This window comes from Haemorhous mexicanus, chromosome 10, assembly GCF_027477595.1.
Source record: "Haemorhous mexicanus isolate bHaeMex1 chromosome 10, bHaeMex1.pri, whole genome shotgun sequence".
NCBI classification, from domain to species: domain Eukaryota; kingdom Metazoa; phylum Chordata; class Aves; order Passeriformes; family Fringillidae; genus Haemorhous; species Haemorhous mexicanus.
In genome coordinates this window covers 16,849,686-16,877,559 of record NC_082350.1, presented here as the reverse complement: position 1 = coordinate 16,877,559, position 27,874 = coordinate 16,849,686, and the positions used below count along the sequence as shown (strand labels likewise).

Here is a 27,874-nt window from a genome sequence, read left to right as displayed (position 1 = left end):
GGTCCTCTGCTCTAGACACGGGGATGGACATCAGGAGCAATAACAATTTGCAGAAACCACTGGGTAATCTTTTGACCCCAAGTGTTCATTAAAGACGCCAGAAGCACAACTCAGACCATGGTTTCAAATGAGCAGATCACATGTTAAAAAAAGTTGCAGCGTTCTCCAATGCTCTTGCTTCTACCACCATCCCTGGTCCTTCTCAATTCTGTCCTGTTGCTGCTGTTCTTTGCCATCAGAAAATCCTTTCCCAGGGGCTCACACCCCAGATCTACAGAGGAAGCGAAATAGGGCTGTTTCACATGAGTAGATGCCTCTAGATTTGGCAGCATCAAACTCCACAGGGTTCTTCACTGCATGCTAGTAAACTTTTGTTTTTCCACTGCACCTTTTACTTCATGTCTCTTCTGGATGCTTCTTTTGAAGAGCAAGGGATGGCTTAGAGTTGTGCAGAACAGCCCTGAAGCAGCAGCACTGGGTGTATCTGTGGGAGTGAGATGACCCTGGGGAACTTGGCTCATGTTTTGCTGAATGATCAAGCTCTTATCTATTCCCAATAAAACATGGCAGTGCTAGAGAAGACTGGTCCAGCAATCCAGGAGAAAACAAAACAAAGGAAAAATTAAGGACTAGACTGGGATTTCAGTGTCCAATTTAATTTCAGTGCAAGGAGGAAGCAGAGATTATTGATTACAAGAAACAGCTCTGTTATTCCAAGCTACATGTAAAACCATGGCTGGCTTCTTACCAAGCACCCCAGAATTTGCAGAGAGACCAAGCATGTTAAGGTCTCTGCAGAACAAGCCACAGTCCAGAACATCACAGATACCCAAACTTACAGAACACTGTTGCATAACTTGTGTTTAAAACAGTAGTAAGGCTCTAAAGCAGCCTGGCCTTTGTGATCTGGCTCAGGAAAGCAACTGCAACATCCATACTGAAGAAAGGGTGAGGAAGGAAAGATGAGGGAAGAGACAATGTGGGTGATACAAAGGAAGTGTTCTACCACTCATAAACCAGAGGATTAACAACTGACTTCTACCACGTGACTGTTACTTGCTCCTTACAGTTTAAAATCCACAGCAGCCAGCCATGCTCCCACAGCTATGCACATCCCTGCTGAAAGACGTCCAAGTGGCAGATTAGTGATCCCCAAAATACCCTTTCCCATACTGGTTCTGGCTTCAAGAGAAACACAACCTCTGTCAAGCCCTTTGGGCAGGGTGACAAAAGACCATCAAGACAAAAGCTGGAAAGAAGCTGCAGCCTGTTCCTACCCCAGGGCCACCACGTGCTCTGGAAGCATCACAGTGTGCAGAGCTTGTGGCAGCACTTGATTTTCTTCCTTGCATGTGCTGCTCCCCAAGCCTCACATCCTGCTCTGGTGACCTCCCGGCAGCACTGCTGACAGGGTTCTGAGCTGTCCTCTGTTCCCAGCACCACAGGATACAGGCAACTCAGCCCAGCAGCTCCACCCAGAGACAGTGGGTATCAGAGGCAAACCCTGGCATAAAAGCTCCATAGCTACATGACAGCAAGGCCAGTTTCTCCAGTGCTGGCTGCAGGACAGGGTGCACTGACCTGCTCTGCTCAGACATGAGGAGGGCGAGTCCCCCTGGGGAGCCACAGGCCACAAAGCTCAGTGTGTATCACAGGCACAACAGCAGGCACAACTTGGACCATGGACTCACGTGAGCATTATGTATTTAAATAACCTTAAAAAGCTGCCACAGTCTCTGATGCTCCTTCCATCCTGCCTCATGGAGCAGAGTGAGCAGGCATGGATTTGTGCATGTACTGCACAAGCCAGGTAACTGTCACACAGAACTGGGGCCCTTCATCTGTCCAGCTGCACACACTGACATCAGCAGCAAACTGGCTGCTTTGCCCTTAAAGCAGCGACTTCATGGCACCAGTGAGAAGGACTCTTCAAGCCCCTACAGCACAGCAACTGAAACACAGACAAACACACACAGAGCACAGTGCTGAGGGACTGGACAGACACTAAAATGTGGAACAAACCACAGATTGGAACAAGGAACTTCTCAAAAGACTAGACACATTCATTTCCTCCCTGGGCTCTCACACACCCAAGGAAATGTACAACAGCAAATGCCCTGAAGCAAAGATTCATTCTCTTCTCTCCAACAGCAACTGAGGGCTCAATTTTAGCTCAGGATTTAGCAGTCTTGTTAAGATTAGCTGGAAGGCCTTTCCCCTGCAGCCCCTCTACAGTTTGGAGCTGTGAATGCTGTGCACTTTACAGGGTGTGCCACTCTACAGTGCTGCAAGTCCTTCCCGGGTGTAACTCCTGCGTGCCAAGCTGGTACCCCTGCCCAGCACGTCCTCACTGCAACACGCTGGGAAGCTCAGTTAAGAGGCATGCGAGCACTACAGGGTCTGCTGGATAGATTCCTATCAGCTCCAGCCCAGCAGGGATGTCTCTATTTCCTAGAAGCCTCATTACACCACTGCTTTGTGCAGGCTCTCGAGGTCATGCTGGTTGAGGAACTGAGGGGTCTTTCGTTTGGCAGTGGCACAGATACTGCCTGAGGGTGGGGGAGGGGGGTAAGACAGAGGAGCTGAAGGAAAGAAGAGACAGATGGGTCTTCCCACTCTCCCTCTTGCCTGGAGGTTTAACAAGGGAAAAGAAACCAAAACAAAAGCCACGCTTGAGTGCTATTCCTTGCCCTTTTAACAAATATTTTCTTAAAATATAAAAACCATCTTCACCCTGGAAACCGCTAGAACGTAAACAATAAAAAGGGGATTTGGGGAGAAGGAAGAGGAGGTTTGAATGTGCTTCCAGGCAGCAGCCCTTACTATGAGCAACGGGTGCCTCCAAGGCCCTGTGCTCACCCATCAGCCCTGTTCCTATGGCTCTCTTGCTCATTTAGAGTTCCCCAGTGGGTCTGGACTTAGGATTCAGCGATCAGCAGTCCTCAGCAAATCCTGGCAGGTAGGTTAATCCTCTTCATCCTCACTGATGTCATAGGTGACTGCAGACTCGTTCCTGGAGCGGTTGGCAGGGGAGGAAGGAGGAGTCTTGGTGGAAAAGGGCCAGCGGAAGGAGGGAGATGGGGAGCGGTCGTGTGTGGGGCTGCTGCTGGGACTCTGCTTTGGGCTGATGGCCTGCAGCATCCGGCCCTTGCCCTCCTTCAGCATGTGTTTCTGGTGAGGAAAGCAGGACGACAGTTAGCATGGGTTACACACTTATGGAAAAGGACACTCCTTACAGCCTGTGCAGCATTTTGAGTTGTGCTCCTTCAGAACTTCATGCTATTTAAGAGCAGAAAAAGGCCCAGCATCACTCTGGGCTTTGGAAACTGCACACAGTGTAATCACCACTCATTTTCAAGCACTTCTAACATGAAATACCTGTGATATTCACCCAACAGTGCAGGAAAGCCTGGTATAAACAATTAGATTCAGACTCATCTTAGGCCAACAACAAAGTGACCACCATCCTCTTGGCAGCTCAGTGGTCAGCAGGGCACAAACTGGAGTTTACAGGCCAGCTCATGGGACAGGGGAGTTTTTTCACTCTACAATGTAACTGGCATTACCTTGTTGGCAATGGTGAGTACTCCCTGAAAACAGGCTGGCCAAGCCTGGGACAACTTGTCTGGAGACTGGCAGTACACTGAACACTGCAAAAACGCCAAACCTTTCCTCTGCAGACTCTGTAGAAACCCTACAATGTCTGTTAACGTCTCCAAAATTCCCTTTTCCCTTTTCCCAGAGCAACTCCTTACCAGTGCACCTTCTGGGCCAAACATCTCCAGGAAATTGCCGATGAACTCCCGGGACTTCTCTTCCCACTTCTGAATGAGATCAATACTCTTCTCTTCCACTTTCTGGACAAATTCCTTTGACTTCTCCTCTACATCCTTCACCCTCTTTTTCACTTTATCCACACGTTCCTGGAGGTGATATTTTTTCTCCTGCACAGAGAGTGGTGGATCAGAATACAGCTCACCAGATATGAGTGGAGACCATCTCTGCTCCGTGTTACTACACTGAACTGCTACTTGAGACTCAGCATCTCCATTAGTCTGGTGACACCCCTCCTTCACTTCCATGACACCTCTTTCCTTGACTACATGGCAGACACAGTGGGGCTGTGAGACACTCTGTGGTAGGCACTGGCACAGTACACAAAGCAAGACTAAAGCCAGAGATAAGCACTATCTAACAGGAGTGCATGGAAGGGGGAAATATTTATACAGCACACAGATTAGATTCAAGTGACTTGCTGTAGATCTTTGCATATCACAACAGCACCAGTCTTTCTGCTGGGTGTTTTTAAACAGAGGCAGAGTTATGTGCCAAAGAGAGGCCAAGCAGCCGTTACCTCTCCTGTTTCATTGTTGTTCACAGGCACAGTATCTGAGTGATAAAAAAAAAATGTTTATGACTTTACTTCCAACATCAAAAATGTCTTCTGCCATGTATTCTTTCTGAGGGCTAGAGCTGCACAGCACAGAATCAGGGCATATCCTTCTGTCCTACCCAAGCACTGCTGCTCCTGTAGCTCCAGGAATGGAACAGTACAGTGGAAACAACATCAGATTTATCCTAACAAATGACTCTACCCTAAGGAGGTGGGTAGGGGAAGAGGACAGAGATGAGACAGCAGCTCCTATCAAGAAAACTTACTCTTCATTCAAAAAAACACACATTTTGCCACACACCCTCTCTCCAGCTCTTTCAATAGGTTAGACATCATCAAGACATCTCTGACAAGACAGCAGCATTAGCAACCCCTCATTTCCTCTGAGTGGGTCCCTGAGGCCATTTCAGAGGTGGAAGTCTAATTTTTACTCCAAGGATGCTGTTTTGGTGCCAACACTTAGCTCTGCAGACGGGCCTTTCACTGGCACATGGCAGGACTGTGCTATCACTAGACAAGACTCCCTTCACACTTAGCAAGATTCTGGCTCCTGCAGCGTGGGGTGAGACCCACTTCAACTCACGTTTATGAAGCTGACGTTGAGCTCCTTGGCCGTGTAGCCCCGCTGCAGGTTCCGCCTGGCATAGACATCGTAGTCCCGCACGATGCGCGTGATGATGTCAGATGTGGAGATGCCCTCAGTCCTCTGGGTTGGTGCAAACATGCCTAAAGTTGGGGAAAAAGACCCAGGACAGCTCGAACAAGACACATGGCAAAAAGCTGCTGCCACCTCTGTCAGGAAACAACTTCTGTCAAGAGCTCACTTGCTAGCTGTTCCCACATCTTTGTCCTTAAATGTACAATACCAGAGCCATCCTTTCTGGGATGCCTAAGTAAGACCAAAACATGTCAAAACCCTGTCAAAATGCCAGGTATTCTAATGAAAAGGTTTTCACTTTAGCTGGTTTATATACTGACTGCGTACAGAATAGTGTGGGGACAAGGACAGGACAAGGGGTCCTACATTTGAATGGATAGAAATATAACACTCTGGTGGCTGAGTTTGGATAGATATAAAAAAGCTGGATCCCTAGTGAATTTAACAGCAAACAGCTAGATGTGTCCCTCTGCTAAGTTCATGAGACTTCCCATTTGTGAGAGTCTCTAAGCCAAACTGTATATGTTTTCAAGAGGTTGCTGTTAATTCAATCAAAATAACTAGACTGAAATTAGGAATTAACGCTGGGCCATGCTTGGGCTGGGACATTGAACAGTCCTAGTGTTATGAAGCAGGGTCCAGAGCTGCTTCTTCCTGCCACCAGAGGCTCCTGGGCAGATCAGAGGGGCATAATCTTGTATTACAGAGGTACAAGAGAAACTACAGAAGATTTTTGATAAGGAGCCCTGGACAATTTGAGGGGGACCCACCTGCTTCTTTTATATGCTTATAGACATCATCACTGCCAGCAGAAGAGTAGGGGATGTCATCATGTGCAACAAAGTCGATCTGAAAATGAAAAAAGCTAGTCAACATTTTATCTGGAATGTGCAGATCTCCACTGCTGTCGAAAGATGCTAACTTTCAGCTCAACACCTCCACTCAGGGGTATGAGAGAGAACAGCAGGACGCTCCCTCTGTTACAACACAACACAGAGCAGTCCCAAGTGCTCAATGGCAATTGCCTGTGAATTGTGAGCACATGACAGAGGGGAAAGAAAAGGCTGGGAATACCGTCACAGCTGCTTTAAGCTCCACAGAGAAATGGCTTATTAACGACAACAACGGTAAACTAAGCAAGCTTCCCCTGGAGACTCCTTCACCTCCCAAAGCTGTTCAACAGATGTTAAGAGATTCCTTTCACTTTATCTCACCAGCTGATAAAAGGCTTTCAAGACAGCTTGTCTGGTCTCCTGCGGCAAGGAAGCTGATGTATATCTAAGCTGCTCCTGCTGTAAGCAGGGAGTTGGACCAGACATAGCAGAAATCACTTCCAACCCATGTAATCCTCTCTCTACTGCATTTCACACCTATCTGTAACCAGCACCAACCTCTCCTGAAATAGCGAGAACCTTTTCCATTATGTCACAATCTCTACGTTATTTTAACATTACATGCCAACTCAGCAAATGCTTCTACACTCCCAAGAAACCCACTCAATTCCCATAACCCAGTTCATTCTATATTTAAGAGCTTCAACAGAAACAGTTTGCTCAGGCAGAGGTCACCCCCAAAGACGAATTCTTGCTATAAACAGAGAGAGGCTAATTGAAATTCCAAACAGATCAGATGTCACAAATTACCCTGTGCTCTGCCAGGAACTCGGGTGTGAGGGTCCAGGGTGCATTTCTCACCACCTCGTCCACATAGCGACAGTGCTGCACAGCATCGTAGCGCTCGTTTTCGTTCATTACCGTGAAACCCTTGAAGTTGTGGGTCAGCTCATCACTGCAGACTGGAGAAACAGGCAGAGAACACAGTCTGAGGCACTTACCCCAATGATTTACAATAAAAGGACCTTGCCCACACTCTGCTGAACCTGACAATGCCAGCAGCTGACAGAGGCTAGTGTTTCAAACCTAGCTCTTCCAGCCACAAAACACCAGGAACAGGGAGCGCTGCAGGGCACTAAACTCCTGAGCAATTCTGGGCAGGCTGCTTGGAGAATTTCTGCCCAAGCTGGGGACCCACACCCCAAGCCTTTAAAGTCTCCAGAGCTTTCAACACTTATCAAGAAAACCAGCTAACACAGAAGACTACTTTTCTATAAGAAATGGCACCTGAGGGGCCTGCTGCTCAAAAATCCACGTTTAAAGCAGTGAGTGTCTCAGGCTTGGAGTCTGAAAAAACTTATTGCCTGAACTTCTGATTTCATAAAAATGCCATATCACAGTCTAGTTCTTGCAAAGTTTACATTAAAACAAAGGAGGAGTTCACAGGAAATCAAGCTTAATTATTATGTTCTATGAGAAAGTAAATTAACAACTCTTCATAATCTGCAATGTAAAATACTGAGGAAGGAGTTCTATTTGATTATCAGACTAAAAAGTAAACAAGGCATTACCAGTCTCACTGGTATTGGATTTATTTATACATTCTAGACAAACAGATGATAAAGAGTGGGGGAGACTGCTCCCTGCTTGGAGCTAATGTTCTCCTGGGATGTGGCCTCTTGTCTCAGTCCTGGTGCAAGTTCATTGCCCTTCTCCTCACCAGTCTCCCAGAGGCACAGAATGTCAGTTACACTCCTTGCTACTTTAACATGTCAATAGTTTGACCTGAAGTTTTTTTCCTGATTGTTGTAGTGTTTATGTACATGGAGATGTCTTTCAGCCTTTAAAATTTCTAAGTTCAGGACAGTTTGTAGGTTGGAGCAACTGTTTCAGCTCTCCTCCCTCCCTTCCCCTTCCAGACACTACTGCAGCACACAAGAAGTGCAGGCACACTGCTATTAGAATGCTCTCAGCAATGACTGAAACTGTGATAAGGAAACAAACCACCCAAGGATGTTATAATCATTCTATGGCAGGGTCAGAATTTCATTTTGCTTCACGAAGACAATGGGAGTTGAGAAAACTAGTTAAAGGTATTTTCAGTTCTCATACTTCAGCATCATTATGCAGCCTGAGTAGGGGTCAGCTCCTGACAGACAACATGCACAGCCTGATGTGTTCTCAGCCTGGGTGGAGGGATGAGCAGAGGCACTGCCTGGGCAGAGGCCCATGTACTGCAGCAGCCAGAAAAGGGGTATCTTTTTTCCTGCTATATTCTTGAAGGAGCCTGGCTGAAACACCTCTGCTAGATCCCTTCAGGCACTCAGCAGGACATTCCTGGCATCATCTAAAGACTTATGAGCTAACAGACAAAATGGGAACTTCTGTTTTGAGAAGGAAGGCCTAACTGACTTCCAGGTGTCCAGGCACATGCCCAAGAAACCACTGTGACCTCCATGCTCCCAGTGGGATCTGTTTGACACTAAACAGTCTCCATCAGGAAACTGGAGCTGAGGAGTGACTTGCAGGGCAATACAGGTGAACAAAGCAGCCATGGGAGGGACTCATACTTTAGCTGTCTCATTTATGAGTCAAAAGTAGATGCTCAACTATACCTAATATATTTTGATACTCAGACGTGCAACTCACCTGTGCCTGTCACAGAACAGAGGGGTCAAATTAAAACAGCACAATCAAAAATCTTTTCCTTAAGTACTCATTTGGTACAGGGTATCTTTCTGCAGACATATCCAGCCCTCAACATTTTGCAATAAGACTCCAGCAACATTTGGGACAAGTGTCTGCAGCGAGAGTCACTGAAGCCACAAAGACAAAGCCCCAGTATGCACAACTACAGACAGAGCTAAACTGTACTCCTGCAACAGCCAAAGTCAACAAGGTCACTCCTTACCTCCAACAATGAGGTATGTGTTTGGGAAGAGGTTCTTTGCTTGCATCAAGGCCCGGGCATGTCCAGAGTGGAACAAGTCAAATATTCCATCGGCATAAACTCTGACAGGGCGATCCACTGTGCCAAAGGAACAGAGACACAGCTGTGAATATGCTTTCCTGGAGAAGCAGCTGCTGCTCATACTCACATTTGAGGACCTTCTGAAAGTCATGGAGGTGCTACAAAATGCAGCACCATAATCAGGACAGAACTGTGAAGATAAAAGCCTGGCTCTCTGCCTTCTCCTGTGGAAACATATGCATCTGAGCACAGAGCTGAAATACAGCCACATATAAAGGCAGACAAAGTCTACCATGGATCACCCAAACAAGGTGAAGGAGAAACCAAAGGAAAATCATACCCTGAACATTTCCCATCTATGAAAATCCAAATGCGGAATTAACTTTTTGCACAACAGTGAGATACCAGAGGGAAACTGGCCCAAATGTTTCACAGGTGCCTGATTTCCTCCTGCCTGCCAGGATGGCATCTCAAGACCTTTACAGTGTGCCACTGTGCAGCCTGCTGCCACAGTCTGGTTGAGGGACCAGCAGTATCAGCTCCCCCAGGAACATGCAGTGTATGACTTTATTCAAAAACACAGCTGAACTACTCAATGAAAAGCAGACAAAATTCTGCTGAATCACTGGCATTATCAGCTAAACCTGTAGATGATGATATTATCATCATTAATAATAATAATAATAATAATAATAATAATAATAATAATAATAATAATAATAATAATAATAGTAATACAACTTCCCTCAGACCCCCTCTGCCAGGGGAAATTGTAGCTCAGCTCTTCGAGGGCAGCACAGAGGTAAAGTGAGATAGTCTAGCACTGCCATGTAATAGTGGGAGGCTTCTCATCTTGGGACCACACAGGACCACATTCCTCTTGCTGCTGATAATCAAAAGCCACAGTCTTTGTATGTGACACACTTGGGAACAGCCTGCTGCTCTCTTGGCTCAGTTCAGTCAGACAGACTCAGAGGAGTGATGAGCAGAGGCACACCAAAGCTGCAGTGAAGAGAGGGCAGAGAGAAGACCTAACAGGAAGCTGAGACCCCCTAGGTCTGGGCAGAGCCCTGGAGGTACCCAGAGACAGAGACTGGGAGGCAGCAAGAAGAGGAGTTGATGCGAAGGTCAGGGTTGTTAAGTTCAAGCTAAGAAGAGGAATCAGTTTGAGGACAGCCTCTTAGAATAACTTTTTAGTGGTTCTAAGACCTCAATCTGAAGACGCCAGAAGGCTTTGAAGAGCCAAGGAGATCTGTGACTGCAAAAGCTTTCTGTATGCCAGAAGAGGACTGGTCCTAGCAGACCTTTATGAATATTCATTCACATTCTGGAAACTGGCTGGGACATCCTTATCTTTCCTCTGTACCTGCAGCAGCTACAGTTCCTGAGCACAGACACAAACAGCAACAAGGAAGTGTGCACTGTATTTCAGTCTTGGCAGGCAGGAGAGCCACCACTGTTGAATCAGAGACCTTTGTGCAGACTCTGGAGATTTCCAGCTGAGAAATTAATGCAGACTGTGAAATACACTGGATTTTCAGAACCTCTGGCAGGAAACCACAGACAGGTCTCAATCTGAGCTGGTTCATCTCTCAGCAGTCAGGTAGATAGAAGTACAGCATTTTTATTGTCTCTGTAGCCACAACAGAGAGGCCAGGTAAGAAACAGCACTGTCTGCACACTCTGGCATGCTTCAGGAGTCAGTTGTGCCTCTGCCTCCTCTGTGGACTTGCAAAGAGAACAGCGTTTCTCCCAGCCTGGTTTAGAGAATAAACCTTGTTAAGGGCCTGGCCTGTGGTGTTTAATGACACTGACTTTAATTCAAATCCAGGCTAGAATGGGACATTCTGGACAAGGATATAAATTGGTTTTACTTGCCCGTTTCAAGTTTCAGAAAATATGACTTTTAAAAAATACGACTTTTAAAGTGCTTAACTTTAAGCTACCTCAGACAAAGTAGTACAGAAAGTGTGGAGTTCTATGGCTGTCAGTGGCTCAGCTAGAGTTTAAAATAAATATCTGTAATCTCCTCACACATAAAAACTTGAATTTCAGGTGTACTGACAGGACAATTTTCCCATGGAAACAGTTATCTAATCACCAAAGCACTCACTTTGTCATTGGCTGTAAACCTGGTCAAACACACAAGGTTGGTTTGGTCTCAGAGATATCCCAATCATATCCACATCCCCCAAACCCAACATTTATACAATTCCCTTCCAGTCTGTGTTCTTACTTACAAGGGGTTCCTCTCATGGCTTCTTCATAGGTCACTCTGATGTATGGCTTGCTGTAGTCGATCTCCACCTCATCTGAGAACGGAGCTGGCTCCCGCAGTCCCTAAACAGCCAGGAGAGTTTCACTGTGACAGTGCAGAAGTGAGGGCAGTTTGTAGTGGCAGTACTGCCATCACAGTGTCCTAGTCACCGGGTGACTCACTGCCTCTGCATAATTCAGACACGTGTACTAAAAGAATAATTAGTAAAAAACCTCAAAACAGCCTTGCAGGCTGATTAGCCTGAGTTTAGAGAAGAAGAGAGAGAGAAAAGTAGAGTTTAATGAACAGTATTTCTATTAGAGCAAGAAAATCAGAGGGTCAGAGCTGCAGCTGCTAAACTCAGATTTCTGACAAACAGCAGTTCACAGCAGCACAAGCCAAGCTTCAAACCTCACTGTCACAGCTCCATCTGTGCCCACTCTGGCAAGACCATCACTCTGCTGTGCTGAGTGTTTGTGCTGTGATGTACAAACTGTAACAGCTCCTTGATTTGAGTATATGAACAAGCAGAAGAGCAATACCAACTGCAGCACTAACTCTGTGAGCATGTCTGTATTGTCACCATTTCTGAGCCATACAAGTGAGAGACTGACCTTGATCTGTGTCAGAATAACTCCAACTGCTGCAAGAAAACCCCTCCAGCCTGCTAGCCTGACAACAGCAGTACATTTAATCAACAGCTAAGTGCAGCCATCATTTCTGGTCTGCTCTGAATGGAAATGAAACATCTGCCCTTCCCATTACAAAACAAACAGCTGAATTTCCTTCTAGCTGGAAGGTGTAGGGATGCAATGGACATCTTGTTCCCAAGTCAGAACACTAGGAAACAAGCTTGCAAATCATTACAATAATTCCTTCAAGCTGAAAAGGCTAATCTGCAGTTTCCTCTCTGGCTTCCTGTCCCACTGCAGAATCCTGGCAGCGTCCAGCAGCACTGCAACCAGAAAAACCGCTGCCATTCTGGCCAGTGTCAATCCTTATCAGAGTGCTTATAGTGAAATGCACAGGAAAACAACCACTGACCACAACATTCAAACAAGCTGCTACTGCTGAACATCTCCTTTAAGCTACGGAGGGCTCCACATTTCACACAGCACCTCCTCTACCAGGATCCTTAACTGTCAGATAAGGCCTGCAGGTCTCTCCTCTCATCACTGCCATTAAGTCTAGGACTTCCCTATAAAACCAGATTCTTGGCAGTTTAGTTGAAATTAGGAATAAAAGCACAAAAAAGCCCTATCAAAATTATCAGAGAAACACAGAGATATGTCCTCAAAAGGTCCTGCCAGAATTTTGCCCTTCCCCTGCAGGGCCAGTGAGGGTCAAAACTCAGCCTGATGTGCACAATACAACAGGCTTATGTGTCAGCAGGTTTGTTACCACCATCTGCTGCTGAGCCCTGGTGCTTTAGGGGAACATTCTGCCAACATCTGCTTAGTTGGGAGTGGAAAAGGCTTCAAGGTAATCTCATAGTTAGGCAACACTATTACTCCTGCTATAATAAATAAAACTTTTGCAAAAAGAAGAAAAAAAATATATCTTTCACCAGGAGTACTGTATTTGCCCTGTGGCTAAAAAACAGGCAGGAAGCTTAGAAAGTGGCTGGATATTACTTGTCTTGTGCTGTTTGCCAATGCTTTATTTCTAACAGAGAACAGACAGCAACTTGAAGAGCAAGTGACTCCCACAGAATAATAAATAACCTGCACACTTCTCTTTTCTTACTGAAAAACATGAGATCTTTAGAGAGGGACAGGGCGGGTTTTGGCAACAGTGAAGGACATAAATGTTTTGTGGGATAAGTTACACAACAGCTCAAGCCTCCATTCCCAGTGCCTGCCTCTCCAGCTCTCACTGCTGGTGCTGCTCTTACTTCATCACCACTGTCAATGCTCTGTGACAGGACTGAAGCCCTCCTGAAGAGCAAAATGTTGTCATTGAGGAGGAAGGTTGCAACACATCACCACATTTTGCCAAGGACCATGACCCTGGTATGACGTGGCAGGGATGGTAGCTGGCTTTTGACAGAGATAAGAAAAGAACAACTAGAGCACACGTGATGCACAGGACAGCTCCAGGAAGAGGGCAGAGAAGAACTATAAAAAGCCAACTGTCGCAATCTTGTGGCAAGGACAAGTTAAAGACAGCCCTTTTTTCAGTAGCATTAACTGGATCAAACCCCCTTCAGAAAAGATCCCACTGGCTTTAGCTAGTTAAAGCCATCCCAAGGTTGACCTAGAAAAGAAATCCTTTTGCTTGTTTGTTGTGGTTTTTTTTGTTTTTTTTCTGGGCACTCCCAGAGTACCAGCAACACAAATGTGGTCTCTCTCCAGACCAAGAAAATCGAATGAACAGTGATCCTCCCCATGTGTCAGAGCGTGGATTCAACAGATCACTTCTGCAGGTGCTTACAGGCTTCAGACCCTCCTGCAGCTGTTATGTGCTTCGCCTGGGTATTTCTCCCTCCCAGTGGGTCACTTAAAAGCCACCTGTGAGAAATGCCTGCTTCTCTATGGCTATCTAAATGCGTGCCTCTTTGGCTCAGCTTAAGTGACAAGCTGGACACACCACAAAAGCAGCTTAGCAATGCTTGCCTCAGACCTAATTTAAGCCCACGCTCTAAGTATGTTGTTAGTATGAACAAAGCAAGATTCCAAACTGGATTTGCAAGAAGGAGAGCTACTGTCATTTGCTTCTTATCCCCTGCCCCCTGCCTTGTCTTCTCTGTCCACAGATAAACCACCACCTGTATCTTTCTGCTGTTAGAGCTCAGTGTCCTCATCTCACAGGTTCCCAAAATTCTTATCTCTGCTTACTTACAAGTGAGCGTCGGGACATCTTTGGAGGGATTCCATCCAGCTCTGTTGCCCCATTAGGGCCTGATCCATCTTTTCTTCTCTTTCGGGAATTCAGCCTGGATGAGGTCGGCGGCTCCATCATGCCAAACGCGTCCAGAAAGAACTGGAACAAAATGAAGGAGAGGGAAAAAAGAAAAAAAAAGAAAAGAGATATTTCTCTAGTTCTTCCAAAACAGAATCAGTCAACAGCAGGCACAGTGTACAGAAGGTCAGTGCAAAGACACAGCCACCTCACAAGGGGCTTAGCCAGTTGTATTTGGCATCAGCTGCCAAGGCTTGACAAACAGTGCCTGGTGGGAATACTGAATCATTTAATGCAACTCAGAGCTGTTCTGCAGAGAGAAGTGTGCAGCAGTCAGCTGGCTGGAGAGACACTGAAACAAGAGTTGCAAAGCAAATTATAAATCATTACTACAAGGTTAATAATGCTATTTTTACATCTAAAAGGCAACCTAAGGATTATGGCATGCCCAGTTCACATTTAGCCCTTGTCCAGCTCTCATTTGGATTCTTTACCCTTTAAAACCCCAAGGGCAGCTGGCAGGTGTGCAGTGTACAGTCCTTCCTCCTTCTCTTCCCTGTACAGTCCTGAAGAGAGGAAGGAAGGTCTATGCAGAAGGATGAAGGCAAGGGAAGGGCTTGTAACTTAAATGACTTTAAACAGGCTTGCTGTTTGCTTTGCTGTTTGTGTAAGACCAAGCTGCAGCTCCTCAGTGGGGACAGCCCACCTTGGGACAGCTGCCACCGTGCTCCCCTCTTGTCCCTTGTTCCCACCGCAGTGGTGACTCAGCAGATGGTGAAGCAGCTGCTGACACCACATTAGGCCACACTTCTGGCACTTTATGTACTAGCTTGCAATTAGTGGTGGTTCAGCTGAACCGCATCTCTGATGAACAGACATGCCACCAATTTGGGACAGAAATTGTGACAGTTATAAAGAAGGAAGTTATCTCTGCTTTGGGCTGGAGTCACTGTACCTTTCCAGAAGGGCCTGGAGTATTAGTAACTCCTGCTTCACACAGCTGATGCAAAAAAAGGGATTTATAGGAAGGTATGGCAATGAATATTCCCTTTCCAGCTGCTGCAGGAGTAAGAAATGGGTGCTAGATTTGCAAAAACTAAAAACCAGCATTATCTCTCTTGTCGACTTGAAGTGTGCACCTCTCCAGTGCAGCACGTGGCACTTCTGGTCTGGAGAGCAGCATGACCCCTCCACCCAGCAACGATCCTTAAGGATCCCAAGGTGCGTGCTTCAACTCCATGATAATAAGAGTGGTGTGGAATTTAAAACGTCGCCCCACCCACATGCAGTGGGTGTGCTGGAATGTTAGGTGGGGCAAGTGCAAGGTGTGACAAAGGGCAGATACCCCTCTGAATACCACCTTTTTCCGCAGTAGAGGGGCTCTGCTGAGTGTTCTACTTGGGATGAGCTACGTGAGGAGCTGTGACTGCCCTCAAAAGGCCACTGGCAAAGCTCTGCTGTTTGGCAGCCAAGAAGGGTGTGTTTTGTGAAAGAGCTGCTAAATAGCAGATTTAGTGATTGGACTTACTCAAGCACACATGACTCAAGGTTAAGGAATGCTCCAAAGTAACAAGTCAAATGAAGTTTAACGAGATGCAAATATCTCTCCCTCCCCACTGAGCATCAGCATGATGATACCTTATGGACAGTTTTAGGGTCAGACACAGCTGAACTGGTTTGGGGCTACATATATATAAGTATCCCTGGCTGCTCTGCTAGACCTACCACAATGTACTAAGAACAGAGAAAGAGAATCTTAGGTCAGTAGGGAGCCAAAAAAAGTATTGTGGAGAAGATAAAAGTGACAGTGAAGAGCAGCCACAAGGACATTCCAGAACTGCATGAGCCATCCAGCACTCACTGTGAGTCAAGCTTACCGTTTCTCCCATTCCTGTAATTAAATTACTATTTCCTGAGAACAAACATATGGGAGAGTGGAAACATAACCTCAGGCAAAAAAGTTTGGAACCCTCAGGTCCAAGTCTTCAAACATTTAAGCAAGCATTTGACTTTCAGGTGAGATCCGTGCTATAAATGCAACAGCTTCCAGAGTGCCTCTGTGAAAACACAGGGTTTGACTCGAGTCATTCTTACATTTTGCAAGGTGTCATCTTGCAAGCACACTCTGCGTCAGTCATTTACCACCTGGTCCTAGCAGAAACCATGAAGTTCAAAAAAAGCAGCAAATGTCTGTCTCTGGTTCAAGTAACCCCAGAATTCATGAAAACACTGGGGGGAAACAGCAGCCGATTTTCTTGTTATTTAGTTAAAATAATTTCACTGTGCTTCAAGTCACCTGTTGGTCTCTCACCACTTTCTTTCCCTGACTTGGGAGAGAATTAAAAGGTCTGTTAATGTGCTGAATGCAGACATTCTGAACCACTGCCCAGCAAAACATCAAAAGCAGAGGCTTTGGTGCTGAAGCACAGACACAGCAGCCCCACACACAACCAGATGAGGCTCTTCCCCCATCAGAGTTACCAGACTTCACTGCACACAAGTACAGTCTCTGCTGAATTATCACCAGCCCCTTGCTGCTGGGTGCAGATCTCATGGCCAGGCAAAGAACTGCAGGTTACAGTACAGGGCAGCACTGTCCCAGCTCGGGAGAAAACTCCAACAGCTTCTTCCACCTCCTCCCACACCCAACCATCCACCCTAACTTTTCTATTTCTCAGGGTACACATAGTCAGTTAAACGATGGCAAAAAACAACTTAAGTGAATGGATTCCAACATGAGAGATTCTATTATTCGTGGTGCAATAAATCAGCAGCCGTGGTGAGACAGCATCAGCCACACAGCAGCAGCTCTACCCAATGTACCAAGTGAGAAACCAGCTTCAAGGGTGGGATAAATATGCTCTGTTTGCTCTGACCTGACAGATGAGATGTTGCTGAAGTAGCCTCTGCAGTGTCCGGACACTTCATGAGTGACACAGCTCTGTTAAATACTCAAATTAACTCAGAAATGAAACAATAATTTTACCACTATTCAGAACTTTAAAACCTCTGTCCTGTGGATGGTGCATTTCTGGGAAGTCCTCCCATCACCAGGCTTGGCTTCACAAAAAACGGGGAATACACCACACCTTACTGCAATAAACCTACTAATCTTAGAATGCTTCATTTTGATCCAAGTGACTAAAATAGCATCCCAAACAATTATTTACCAACAGTGGGATCCAGCATCTGTAGCTGAGTTTAACAGATGAGGACACAGCTTTGCTTCCTCAAATGAATAAAACACTGCCTGTTCTAAAATTAATTACATTTGCAGCAGATGGGGAAGAGGAAAGAGAAGATAACTTTCAAAGCTCGTTCTGAACACTCCAAGATAGAAACCAAGCATAACCAGAAGAAAGAGCCTTGCTGTAAAATATTAACATTGTTCTATTTTAAGGTGTCACCCTCCTGCATTATTGAGTTCATGGCTGAATACAAGATACTGCTCCAAAGGAGCAAAGCTGGAAGGGCTCTGTCTGGAAAAGCCATGGGTATATCACAATCCCTGCACCACTTCATAAAACACTCAGGGCTTTTCTTCTTCAACTTATTTCTTTGGTGTGTCCTGTATCAAAGAAGGGCCTTGCATCACCTGCCAGCTAACTCTTCAAGATAAAGAGAGACCTGCATGGGCTCTGCAAGGAGCAGTTGACTGCCAGATGGGAAAAGAGTTGCTTTTCCTGTCAGAGAATCACTGAATCCCACTGAAACACAGCCACTTCTGGGAGGGGAAAGAGGACTTGATTACTAGAAAGGAAAACAAAATATAGGCAGGGAAGGAATTTAAAACTTCTCCCTTGGTGTCAGTTAACTACACAATCATCAGACCTGGAATTTAACCACAACACCAAGGTTGACACCTCTGGCAGGTGGAAGAGGTCAGAATAGGCCCAGCAGATCTTCCTGCTTAGCCTAAGCTTTACCTCACTGTCTGTTTCTTTATGGACAGTGCTGCCATTTTTCAGTCTTGGTGGTGTCAGAGAACTCCAGCATCACACTACACTGCAGAAGCAGGTCAGATCATTCTACACCCTAAGCACACTGATGGCATAAGGACCTGGCCCATCTGCCTTTTTTTTTGTGTCCTGAAGAATTTCTTGGACAATATTAACTGCAAACCTACATCAGCAGCAGGATTTCTTCTGCCACTTCTGCTGCTTTTCGCTTGCAGATTCACCTGTGAAGCAAAATAAATGCTGCTACTTAAACTGAAATCGAGCTTGCTGCAACAACTCAGTAAATGCTCCAGCCCAAGGCTGCTGCAGTTCCTACCAGGGACACAAAGCACAAGCCTGGCAGCTGGACCAGGGAGGCCCTGGGATACCCACAGCTCCCTGGGTGGCACCGCCTGCTCCAAGGCTGTCCTATCGTCCCTCTGAACTTGGGAGGCGTTGGCACAGTCAGATGTGACTGTCATGTGCTGCTTTGCCTACAAGATCATTGCACTTTACAGGAAGAAGATAGTTCTCTTCTGCTGACTCATCTGCAGGCAACACTACTAAACTTTGCACTCTGCCAGCTGTCTGCAGAGAATTGCCTTGACACATGGACAGCATGTAAGCAAGAGCCTCAGGGAAAAGGCAGAAGTCCTGTCACTTCAGATAGGTCCCTTGCCAGGCTATAAAGTACCAAAGCAACTCTACATTCCTTGGCATTCCTTGACCATAGATCGAAGAGAATCCTTTTCCCCCTGTTCTCCCTTATCTGCAACACCCAGTCTCCAATTAACCTTACTGGTGTGTATCCCCGTGGAGATCTGTGGAGACACAGAGACCTGGGAGAGGTTAATGACAGAAGACTCATCATGCATCTCTCTTCTATCAATGCTTAAAAAACTTGCCCAATCTCCAAGGCAACTTCATGCCCAGCCCAGGCTTGCCAGGCCCAGCTCTGTCCCAGTCTCCAGACACAGAGCATCTGCCTGGGAACAGAGTGCTGCTGGCTATGACCCAGCCTGCTCTCCTCCAGACAGACTGCAACGCTCCCCACAGTCAGCATCTGCTCTACCTGGATGGTCAAGCCCTTGAGCCCCTTAAAAAGGTTACTGCAGTATCTGGTACAGTCCTGCCCACTTGTAAAACACAGGCTGCTTCAGCTACTTGGGGTCAAGTTCAACAAAAGCAGCTGTCCCACAGTGTGTTAAAAGCCACAGGAACATATAAAAGGGATTCCTGTGTAGCCAGTGCCACACATTGGTCCAACAGCATCCACACCTTTGCTATACCTGCTAAAACAACCCCCCAGGCCTTGCATCCCCTGCTGGTCCAGGCAGGCTGATAACATTCTCTCAAGCAGAAGCTCTGGTACCCATGTCCTGCAATTGATGGAAAGATGCTGCTTCTCACCAACAAAGTCCCAAATGGCTGAAGATAACTCTGCCTAACCACAACTGAAAACAGTTCAGAGCATTCACCTAGATAGTGTTGCTAAGTAATACACATAAAAAAGAGAAACTGCTGTCAAGACCTCTGTGAATTCATAGCCCTTCTGGGTACACCATAACCTCCAGGCACTGAGTGCCTCGACATGCGACAGCCTCTGCTGCGTGAGTGAAGCAGTAGAAACAGGGTTTATGCAGAATAACAGAAAAAATACTGTCAGGGACAATAAAGTGTGAGAATAGGTGGCTATTCTGACCTGACTTCTGCACTGTTTTGTTTTTAGGGATTAGCAACAGAGCTTCTTGAGACTGGAGGTGTAAACCTTTTTTAGCAGATTTACACATCAATACCAGTTCCCTACTGGAACAGTTATTGTTTGTGGCTCTTGGTACAGTGATTTCAAGAGTGTTACAATACAGACCTCACAACGAAAAACTTCAAAATCAGGAATTTTAATAATTGTGTATATACAGCAAACTTCTTTAGGAAATAATGCATGGGTATTTGTTATCTAATTTTCATAATCATATACAGTGGCTGTCCTCAGATCCTGGGGTCCTGCAGATGGAAACCCAACATTACCTGTTTCTGACCGCCCCAACCTTTGCCAGGGTCCCGGTGTGGCAGCATGACATGGTGGGGACAGAGAGAAGGCCACCTGCAGCATCCTGCACCTCCCTCCACAGCGAGTGAGGACTACAGAGGAGCATCGCAGCTCTCAGAATTCCTGAGGACTTTAAGTCCCATTACAAAACCATTAATCAGTACAGCCAGGACTTCGGTGGACACAAACAGAGGGTTAGAGAGGATGTGTGCCTACGCAGCAGCTGGGTCACACCTTCCTCCACCGCAGCCAGGGCCACCTCCTCAGTGTCCTCCCTAGGCCCTGACTGTGTCCCTTGGGTGGGGGGATGTCCCCCGGAGCCGCCGCGCTCCAGGCGCTGAGGGTGCACTACAGAAGTTTCCCAGCGATCCGCCTCTACCTTCTCTCGGCTGCCAGTCCTGCCACCTCGGAGGATCACGCCCGAGCCCCGGCCTCTGCCCAAGCCCCCACAAAGGGGACGCAGTGCATCACGACCACCCCAGCAGACACTGCCCTCTCGCCCAAAGCCAGCGCGCCACGTCCCGACCGGCCAGCACGGCCCGAGGCCCCCGGCCTGTGCCCCGGGCACCACGCTGGGAGAAGGGCCCGGGCGGGACCCCTGACCGGCTCCGCAGGGGGAGCGAGCGGTGCCCTCATGTGCCGCCAGTCTAAACCCACTCCACAGCCCCCGCTGCAGTGACAGGCACCGCTCCGCTCCCCGTCCCCTGCACCCCCAGCCCCCTCGGTGACAGCCCCCCGCTCCCGCCGGACGCCCTCGTACCAGCGCGCCGCCGCCGCTCCGCAGCCCAGCCCGTTGAGTCCGGCACCGCCGCCGCTCCCGGCCCCGCCCCGCTCCCGCCGACGCCAGCGGGGCGCGGGCGGAGTCGTTGCGTGTCCGCCCGGAACCACGGGAAAGGACCGGCCCGCCGCGGGGAAGCAGCGTCCCGGGAATCCGCGCTTGGAACCTCCGTTCCGGCTCGCGACGTTCCTGCCCCGCGGCTCTGCACGTCACAGAATGTCCTGAGCTGGAAGGGACCCACAAGGATCACCGAGTCCAACTCCTGGCCCTGCACAGCACCATCCCCAAGAGTCACACCGAGTGCCTGAGAGCATTGTCCAAACGCTTTTTGAGCTCTGCCAGGCTTGGTGCCATAACCACTTCCCTGGGGAGCCTGGTCAGTGCCCAAACACCCTCTGTGGAAAGAACCTTTTCCTGATACCCAACGTAAACCCCAGGACACAGCTTCAGGCTATTCCCATGGGTCCTGTCACTGGTCACCACAGAGAAGAGATCAGTGTCTGCCCCTCTGTTTTCTGTCACGAGGAGGGGAGCCTGATGAAGTCTTTTCTCCGTTCATCCAGTGTATGGATGTATCCGGTGTAAATTCCGGAGGTTCTGGAAGGAGGGAGCTACCCTGCTTGTCTGCACGGATGTGCAGTGCTTCAGCAGCTTCTCCAGAGGAAATACAGCATCCCTTACCTGTCCCACACCACAGCTAAGGGTGGTGAGGCTGAGTGATTACAGACTCAAATCTGCTCACCTGCTTTGTGCAACACTATTGTGAAGAAGCCATTAAACGCCTCCAAAATTGAGCAAGTGCAAGGTTAAATAGCCATGGCTTTATAAAAGCTTCAAAACGAGTCTGAAGTCATATGTACGAGCTCCTGGAAAATGTTGTGTGGAGGGTTTTGCTGCTCCCCAAAAGTCACATTCCCAGATCGTGCACAAACAGAGCAGCACTGTCACATCTCTCTGCAGGTTCCTTAGTGGGTGACAGCCACAGGCAGCAACAAAGCAGTCAGTGAAGACACCCTTCATTTCCCACCAGAGGAAAAGGAGAGGAAGACTCATAACCAAAATATTTCAAACTAACGTAATAGAGATGCAGCAGTGTGCTGCCTCCAGCACTGTACCTGAAAGAGGGGTTCTAGAAGATGCATTGTAATTTTTTACTTCCCCGGTTTCCAAGAGCTGCATGGCGAGGGTGTGTTCTGCTGTAACAGTTGGTGAGGGTGGGATGCAGGGTTCACCTCACCCCACTTCGGCACTCGGAAAGCCGTTCATCCTGCTGGAATGGTTCAGCTGTGCCTGCCCTGTCAGCAGAGAGAGAACAGGCACCACCACAGGGCCTCCCATCTTCCAATGGCATGCTAAGATGTACTCTCTTGGCACCCACTGTCTCAGGAACCCACTTGGTCCTCCAACTTTTGGGGAGATGAGAATATTTAGCATTCTTCTGCAGATCTACGGCAGCCTTTCTGAGGCTGGAGTCCTAGCAAAGTTGGTCTCCAAACATCCACCCTCATATTCCAAAACAATTAGAGAGAGATTGGGAAATCACTGGAGTATTTGCTGAAGAGTGTGAGGAGCAATGATCACTCACAGCCTCCACAGGTGCCAAACTGCACCAAACCAAGGAGCACTTACTGCAGGGAGGAGTTCTGGCAGTCACGGGGTGTGTGGGCTGCTAGCCTGACCTAATGTCCTAAATACCTCGACTTTCCATCAATTAATACCATCTCATGTGACACAGCTGGGATTCATAGCCCAATTGTTGTGGGAGTCATAGGAACAAAACTGGATAACCAGAATCAGAGATCAGCTTTATGGATTAATTTACAAAGAATTGTCAAAATGCTCACCTAAGAAATACAGACAAGCTATCCAGGATAGTGCATCTTGTAGAGTGGAAGAAAATGCCACAAGACAAGAAATATGAAATACATAGATTTATTATGGTTTTTTTCTTATAAATATTTCATTAATTTCATAGAAATAAAAATAAAAGTAACAGAACCCTTTTGAGACAGAAGTTGAGTTTGCTTGAAAAACAATGGCTATTGGCAATACACTTTTAGGACAAAACCAACACTATATAAAAAACAAAGGTCCATTTAAATAAAGGACATAATAATAATAATAATAATATTAATATTGTGCCTAAAGCTATATAAATATCCACAAGGAAGAGGGAATGTTGTAGTGTGTAGAACAGGTGTAGGATGTTCTTCCTAGAGCATTAATTGTGTTATGTACTAAAGGAAGAATATGGTGCTTTTGTGCACTTAAATAAAAAGTACTCCAAAGCATTCTCCCCAATGTCCATCTTTCTGAGCAATGTTTGTCACCTTCAATAGTAGAAGCAGCCAAATGCAGCCACCACACAAAACAGGCTGTCCTGGGGAAAACAGAGAAAGCTCTGTGTTAGTCAAGGCAAGGTTTTTGCTAAGTCTAGAGGAACAGGCAAACCTCAGGGAACACTTAGATCAGAACAAAACTATAGTAATATATAGCAATTTTCTGTCTTTTATTTAAGTTTCTTATTCACCTCACTTGTGGTGTAACCCAGGTCAGTGCATCTGAATGCCAGAAGTGACTCAATTTCCTCCATCCTCCCACCCACAGATATCTAGGTGTCAGTTTAAAATAAAAAAATAATTATGTAAAATCTTGACTTTGGCTCAGTCCTGGATTTCAGCCATGTTCCATGACTGCAGTTCAGCAAAGTATGTAAGAAAAGACTTTGTCTCTTGTGCTTTCTCTCTCCACCAGTAAAATGGTGTGACTACAATGACTTTTGTACTGTACTGTGTCACCTACTCAGGGGAGAACTTTCACTATGTTGGCTGTTATAGCTAAATATGTTTTGTGAACAAGGATGTAAATCAGGCTGTTTCAATAATCTTGATTTCTTCCTTCTGTTTCTTTTCTGCTCCATATTTAAGGTCACTGTGCCTCTCATACAAAAGCAAGTAGCCTTGCACTTCCCATGAGAATCCAGTCCCTACTTACGTTCATGAACACGTCGTGAGCACAGCTGTCAGTGTCAGCATCCCAGAAACATCGTGCAGCCATGCTAGACAAAGGAGCCAGACAGGGACATTATCCAGAGTTCATGTGTAATGACCTAAGTGATCACAGATACTTCCCTTGAAAACCAAACTGAGTTTGCTTTAAAGGCAGTGGAATTGGGAAGTATGCTCCTGAATCCCATGCCTAGTTTTCTGCTGCTGAATTCTACCACATGCTGTAATCCCCTCTGTATGTGCTCCACTTTCAAACTCATCAGCTCTCAACCCTGCCACCTTTACCGTGCAGCAGGGCTTGAAACCTCATTGCTATGGTGCTTAAGAATCTTTGACTTCTGGCTTATGCGTATCAGTGGCTAATTTAGCTTATTTGTTCTTGTCCTTCACCTTCTGCACCCTCATGGTACATACTCCCAATTTATTTATAGGGAGCTATCGTATTCCTTGGCAGATGCCACGCTACAAGACCATGACCTCTTCAAGTCTTTTTGTATCTACACCCTCTGCTCCCTGACTATCCTGATGGACTTTTACACCCAAGCCTTATCCTGAGCACAAACAACCGGACCATAGCAGGATAGTGCATGAGAGACCTTGCTGCTGCCTTGTCTAAAGGCACTGACATTCCCTTTTCCCTGCTGCAAGGCTCCCACTCCCTGCCTGCCCCAGTGAGCCTCAGCTGACAGGATTCCTTTTGGGGCACAGTCCCATAATGTATGAATGACTGTACTAAGGTGTATTTTGCATTAAGGATGTCAGTGATTGTGTTTCAATCTTGCCTCCTGTCTGTTGCAAACTGGAAAATTTCCCCAACTGCTCTGTCAGCCTGTGTGGCTGGATTTCACATTTCTGACCAGACCACCTGAACACTGAACTGTTCACCCTGGCACGGTGCTTGTGGAGCAGCATGCCTGCAGACAGACATTCCTGACAAAAGCCTGAGCAGCAGGTACAGGTATTCCTCTCTGACCTCCAGAACAGGGAGGCAGCAGATCTGATTACAGCTCTGTTGCACTTATCTTCTGCTGGAGTACCAGGCACAATAATAAAGATAAGCCCAGCAGATAAAGCGCATCACCTTGTGAGCTGTTCCCTTTTTGTCTTCTACCTACCCATGAGTAATGGAAAGCTACAGCTCACTATTGCAGCCAAGAGGAATTCTTTCATCTGACTGCAGGTATCTGGAGCTGACTGCAAGTGCTCAGCACCCACATGGGAATCTAGGCTTGGTTCCCATGGCAGTATTGCAGTGGGATTATAGAAATTGAAACTTCTGAAAAATGTAAATTAAATGCTTATGGAAGCTTTCTGGCTTTAGACAGAAGTGCTTTACCATGGCTTTCGTGCTCCAGCAGGGCCTTAGGAAGGGATGGGGGATGTACCCTAATTCATCATGAACACAACACAAAATGCTTCTACCACACTCCTCAAAAATGATTTTCAGCATTTCAGCTTGTTAAGAACCACTACAGAGCCAATTATCACTGGCTAAGTCAACCAGTCACAACCTAAGCACTAAAGTTGCCACTAAAGACAAAAGAAAGTGATTTACACTTCATCATCTGCAGACTGATCTTTGTAGCAAGGGAAGTTGGAAGCAGCTTCCAAAGAAAAAAAACACACCCAAACCCAGAAAACATGCTAGAAATACAATTAGAAGATGCAAAACTTACTTCACTCCTTCTCCTCTCTGCTCTCCAATGACAACCTGCACCACCATCTTGTACCTGTCAAATCCCTCCTCTGGAGAGAGAAAAAAATAATAGTGAGAGCAATAACTTTTTAAAAATATGAGCCCAAGACACGACCCTGAAAGCTAAAGATTTCTGGCTACAAAGCAAGTGGCTGTACAAGCCTATGCAAGTAGCCAAGTGGACAGACTGCCTTACAATGCTTCATTTTCCTTAGTATGAGTACCATGGTTTTGCTGGAGATGAAGGGTGAACAGGGTAGTTGGCATCCATCAAAATATTCATCTAAAATGCACAGGACACCCATGAGCAGCCACACTGTATGTCAGCATTCTGCTTTGACAACTTTCAAGAACTGGTCACATGGAAAGAACATTAATAAGGCTGCTGGTGGACAAAATGCAATTTGAAAAAAACTGTCTTATTTTAAAACTGTTTTGATGCAAAGGTATTGTGAGGTTCTTCTGCCACACAGGTGTTTCCTTTGCTCCTCGGTGGTATAAAAGGCCATATAATAGCTGTGTTATTTTTGTGTCTTCAGAGATGTGCTATTGTTTCACAACAGTAAAAAGTACCTCTGGGGAACAGGCCAGATCTAATCAGGCCATGGCAATGCTCCAGAAGCCAAATCAGAACAGGCATGTTTGAAATCAAATATAGATCCCAATGCCTGTCTTCAACAAAGCAGTGTCCCGGGACGACTCCAGCACCCTGTTTCCACTGGAGGACTGAACACAGCACGCTGGCTCTGCTAACATCCAACTCAATCAATGCTTATCAGAGATGCCAGCTGATAAGAGTGGCCACCCCGGGCCAGCCTAGCTTCAGGCTGCTGCCACTGTGGTTACATATTACTGAAGCCAAGCCCTCAGCGTGAACACGTGCAGGGACTACAGCTGCTGCTGCTGGCTTTAAAGCCGATGTGTAATTCTGGGAGAAGCACAAATCCACGGCTCCTGCCGAGGGTGACCACACGGCTGTGCCACCACGTCAGGCCAGCCCAGCAGGTGGAGCACCAGCGTGTCCCCACGAAGAACAGGAGAAAAAATGTCCATGCCAGCACACACATCCATATACTTATTCCAGCACAAAACTCAGGAAACACCTGCTGGTGCCTGCACTTTTCTTCTTGAACTCAAAAATGCTGGGGGCATCCTGTGCAGCAGCACAACCTTTTTCCAGAGCTGTAAGGATGTAGTCACACCCCTCCTTGGCTGACTGCTCCTCTCTCCCCCTTCCCTGTGCCCCCTGAGCCTTGTTCTGATCTCCACTGCTATTCTAGCTCTGATCTAACTCACAGCAGTAAAAGAGCAGGAATGGAATCACGAAACAATGAAACTTCACTTCTTTCTTCTCTTTAATGCAGCTTCTTTCCCCCTGCAGTCCCTCCACATTTGACATCACACACTTGCCAAGCTATATGAAAACAAATCTTGTCTGCTTGAATTAGATCTCCAGTTCTGCAGGCAAGAAATGCACATCTATAGGACAGATTGCTTCATACAGCAGACTTGAGTCAGTCAATGGGGAAGGAATACGTTTCAAGATTAAAGGAAGAAAGAGGGATCTTGTCAAAAGGGAGAGGACATGGCAAGAAAAGAAATTACATCCCCAGCAGACCTCCTTACCTTTCAGTCTGTCTTTTATTGTGTCTGATAAAGACTTTGTAAGCTCAGGCATTTCTTCTGGGATGTACTGCACATTGGCCAGCTTCTCCTTCAGTATTGCACGGATGCATTCTTTTACTGTGGATGACTTAAACCTATCTTGGCCAAAAAAAAAAAAAAAAAAAAAAAAAAAAAAAAAAAAAAAAAAAAAGAGAAGTGCAACAGAAAGGGAAAAAAAAGCCTCACTAAAATGGAGATATTGCCAAAAGCCAAACACCGATCAACAGGGGTGAAACCAGCCCCACTGGAAGTTCCCCTGAAGCAGCATCCCCCACTCAAGTGGGTGTCAAAGCTGGTCTGGGAGCGCGGTGCCCCCAAGCCCTCGGTGCTCCCCATTCCCAACACCCGCACTGCCTCACGCCAGCTCCTCATGCCCAGGGATGCCCTCCCGACATTCCCACCGCAGCTCCACATTCCCTTTGGGGCCCACACGCCCCAGTCCAAAGTCGCCCGCCGCGCTGGCCCTCACCGCTGCTGGAGGCCGGGCCGCAGCCTGTACGTGTTCTCGGCCCCTTCCTCCGGGCCCAGCTCGCCCATGGCCCCGCAGGCCCCGGCGATGGTTACCGGGACAACCGCGGCCGCTCCCGCTCCCGCCGCTTCCGCCGCCCGCCCCGCGCGTCACCGCTGCACCGCCCCGGGGAACGGCTGCGTGCTCTGCCCTGCCGAGCTCTGCGCTGGGTGTCTCTGCAGCCTGCGGTGTCACTTTGTAGTAGAAAAAAGAAAAAG

General features: G+C 47.0%; 2 protein-coding genes across 2 annotated transcripts; both read right to left on the bottom strand.

The window, feature by feature from the left end:
- Positions 1-635: 635 nt before the first annotated feature.
- On the bottom strand, positions 636-20,884 carry PCYT1A (phosphate cytidylyltransferase 1A, choline). The gene is made up of 9 exons (XM_059855526.1): positions 20,762-20,884; positions 13,954-14,094; positions 11,096-11,195; positions 8,796-8,912; positions 6,695-6,846; positions 5,822-5,900; positions 4,977-5,119; positions 3,756-3,944; positions 636-3,171 (listed from the first exon to the last, which is right to left on the bottom strand). Exons 2-9 carry the CDS (start codon positions 14,071-14,073, stop codon positions 2,965-2,967), a joined length of 1,107 nt encoding a protein of 368 aa, XP_059711509.1. The 5' UTR covers positions 14,074-14,094; positions 20,762-20,884; the 3' UTR covers positions 636-2,964.
- Positions 20,885-22,677: 1,793 nt separating this feature from the next.
- On the bottom strand, positions 22,678-27,768 carry DYNLT2B (dynein light chain Tctex-type 2B). The gene is made up of 5 exons (XM_059855525.1): positions 27,618-27,768; positions 27,110-27,243; positions 25,464-25,533; positions 23,774-23,837; positions 22,678-23,159 (listed from the first exon to the last, which is right to left on the bottom strand). The coding sequence occupies exons 1-5, from the start codon at positions 27,683-27,685 to the stop codon at positions 23,112-23,114; spliced, it is 384 nt and encodes a 127-aa protein (XP_059711508.1). The 5' UTR covers positions 27,686-27,768; the 3' UTR covers positions 22,678-23,111.
- Between the last annotated feature and the right edge of the window lie 106 nt (positions 27,769-27,874).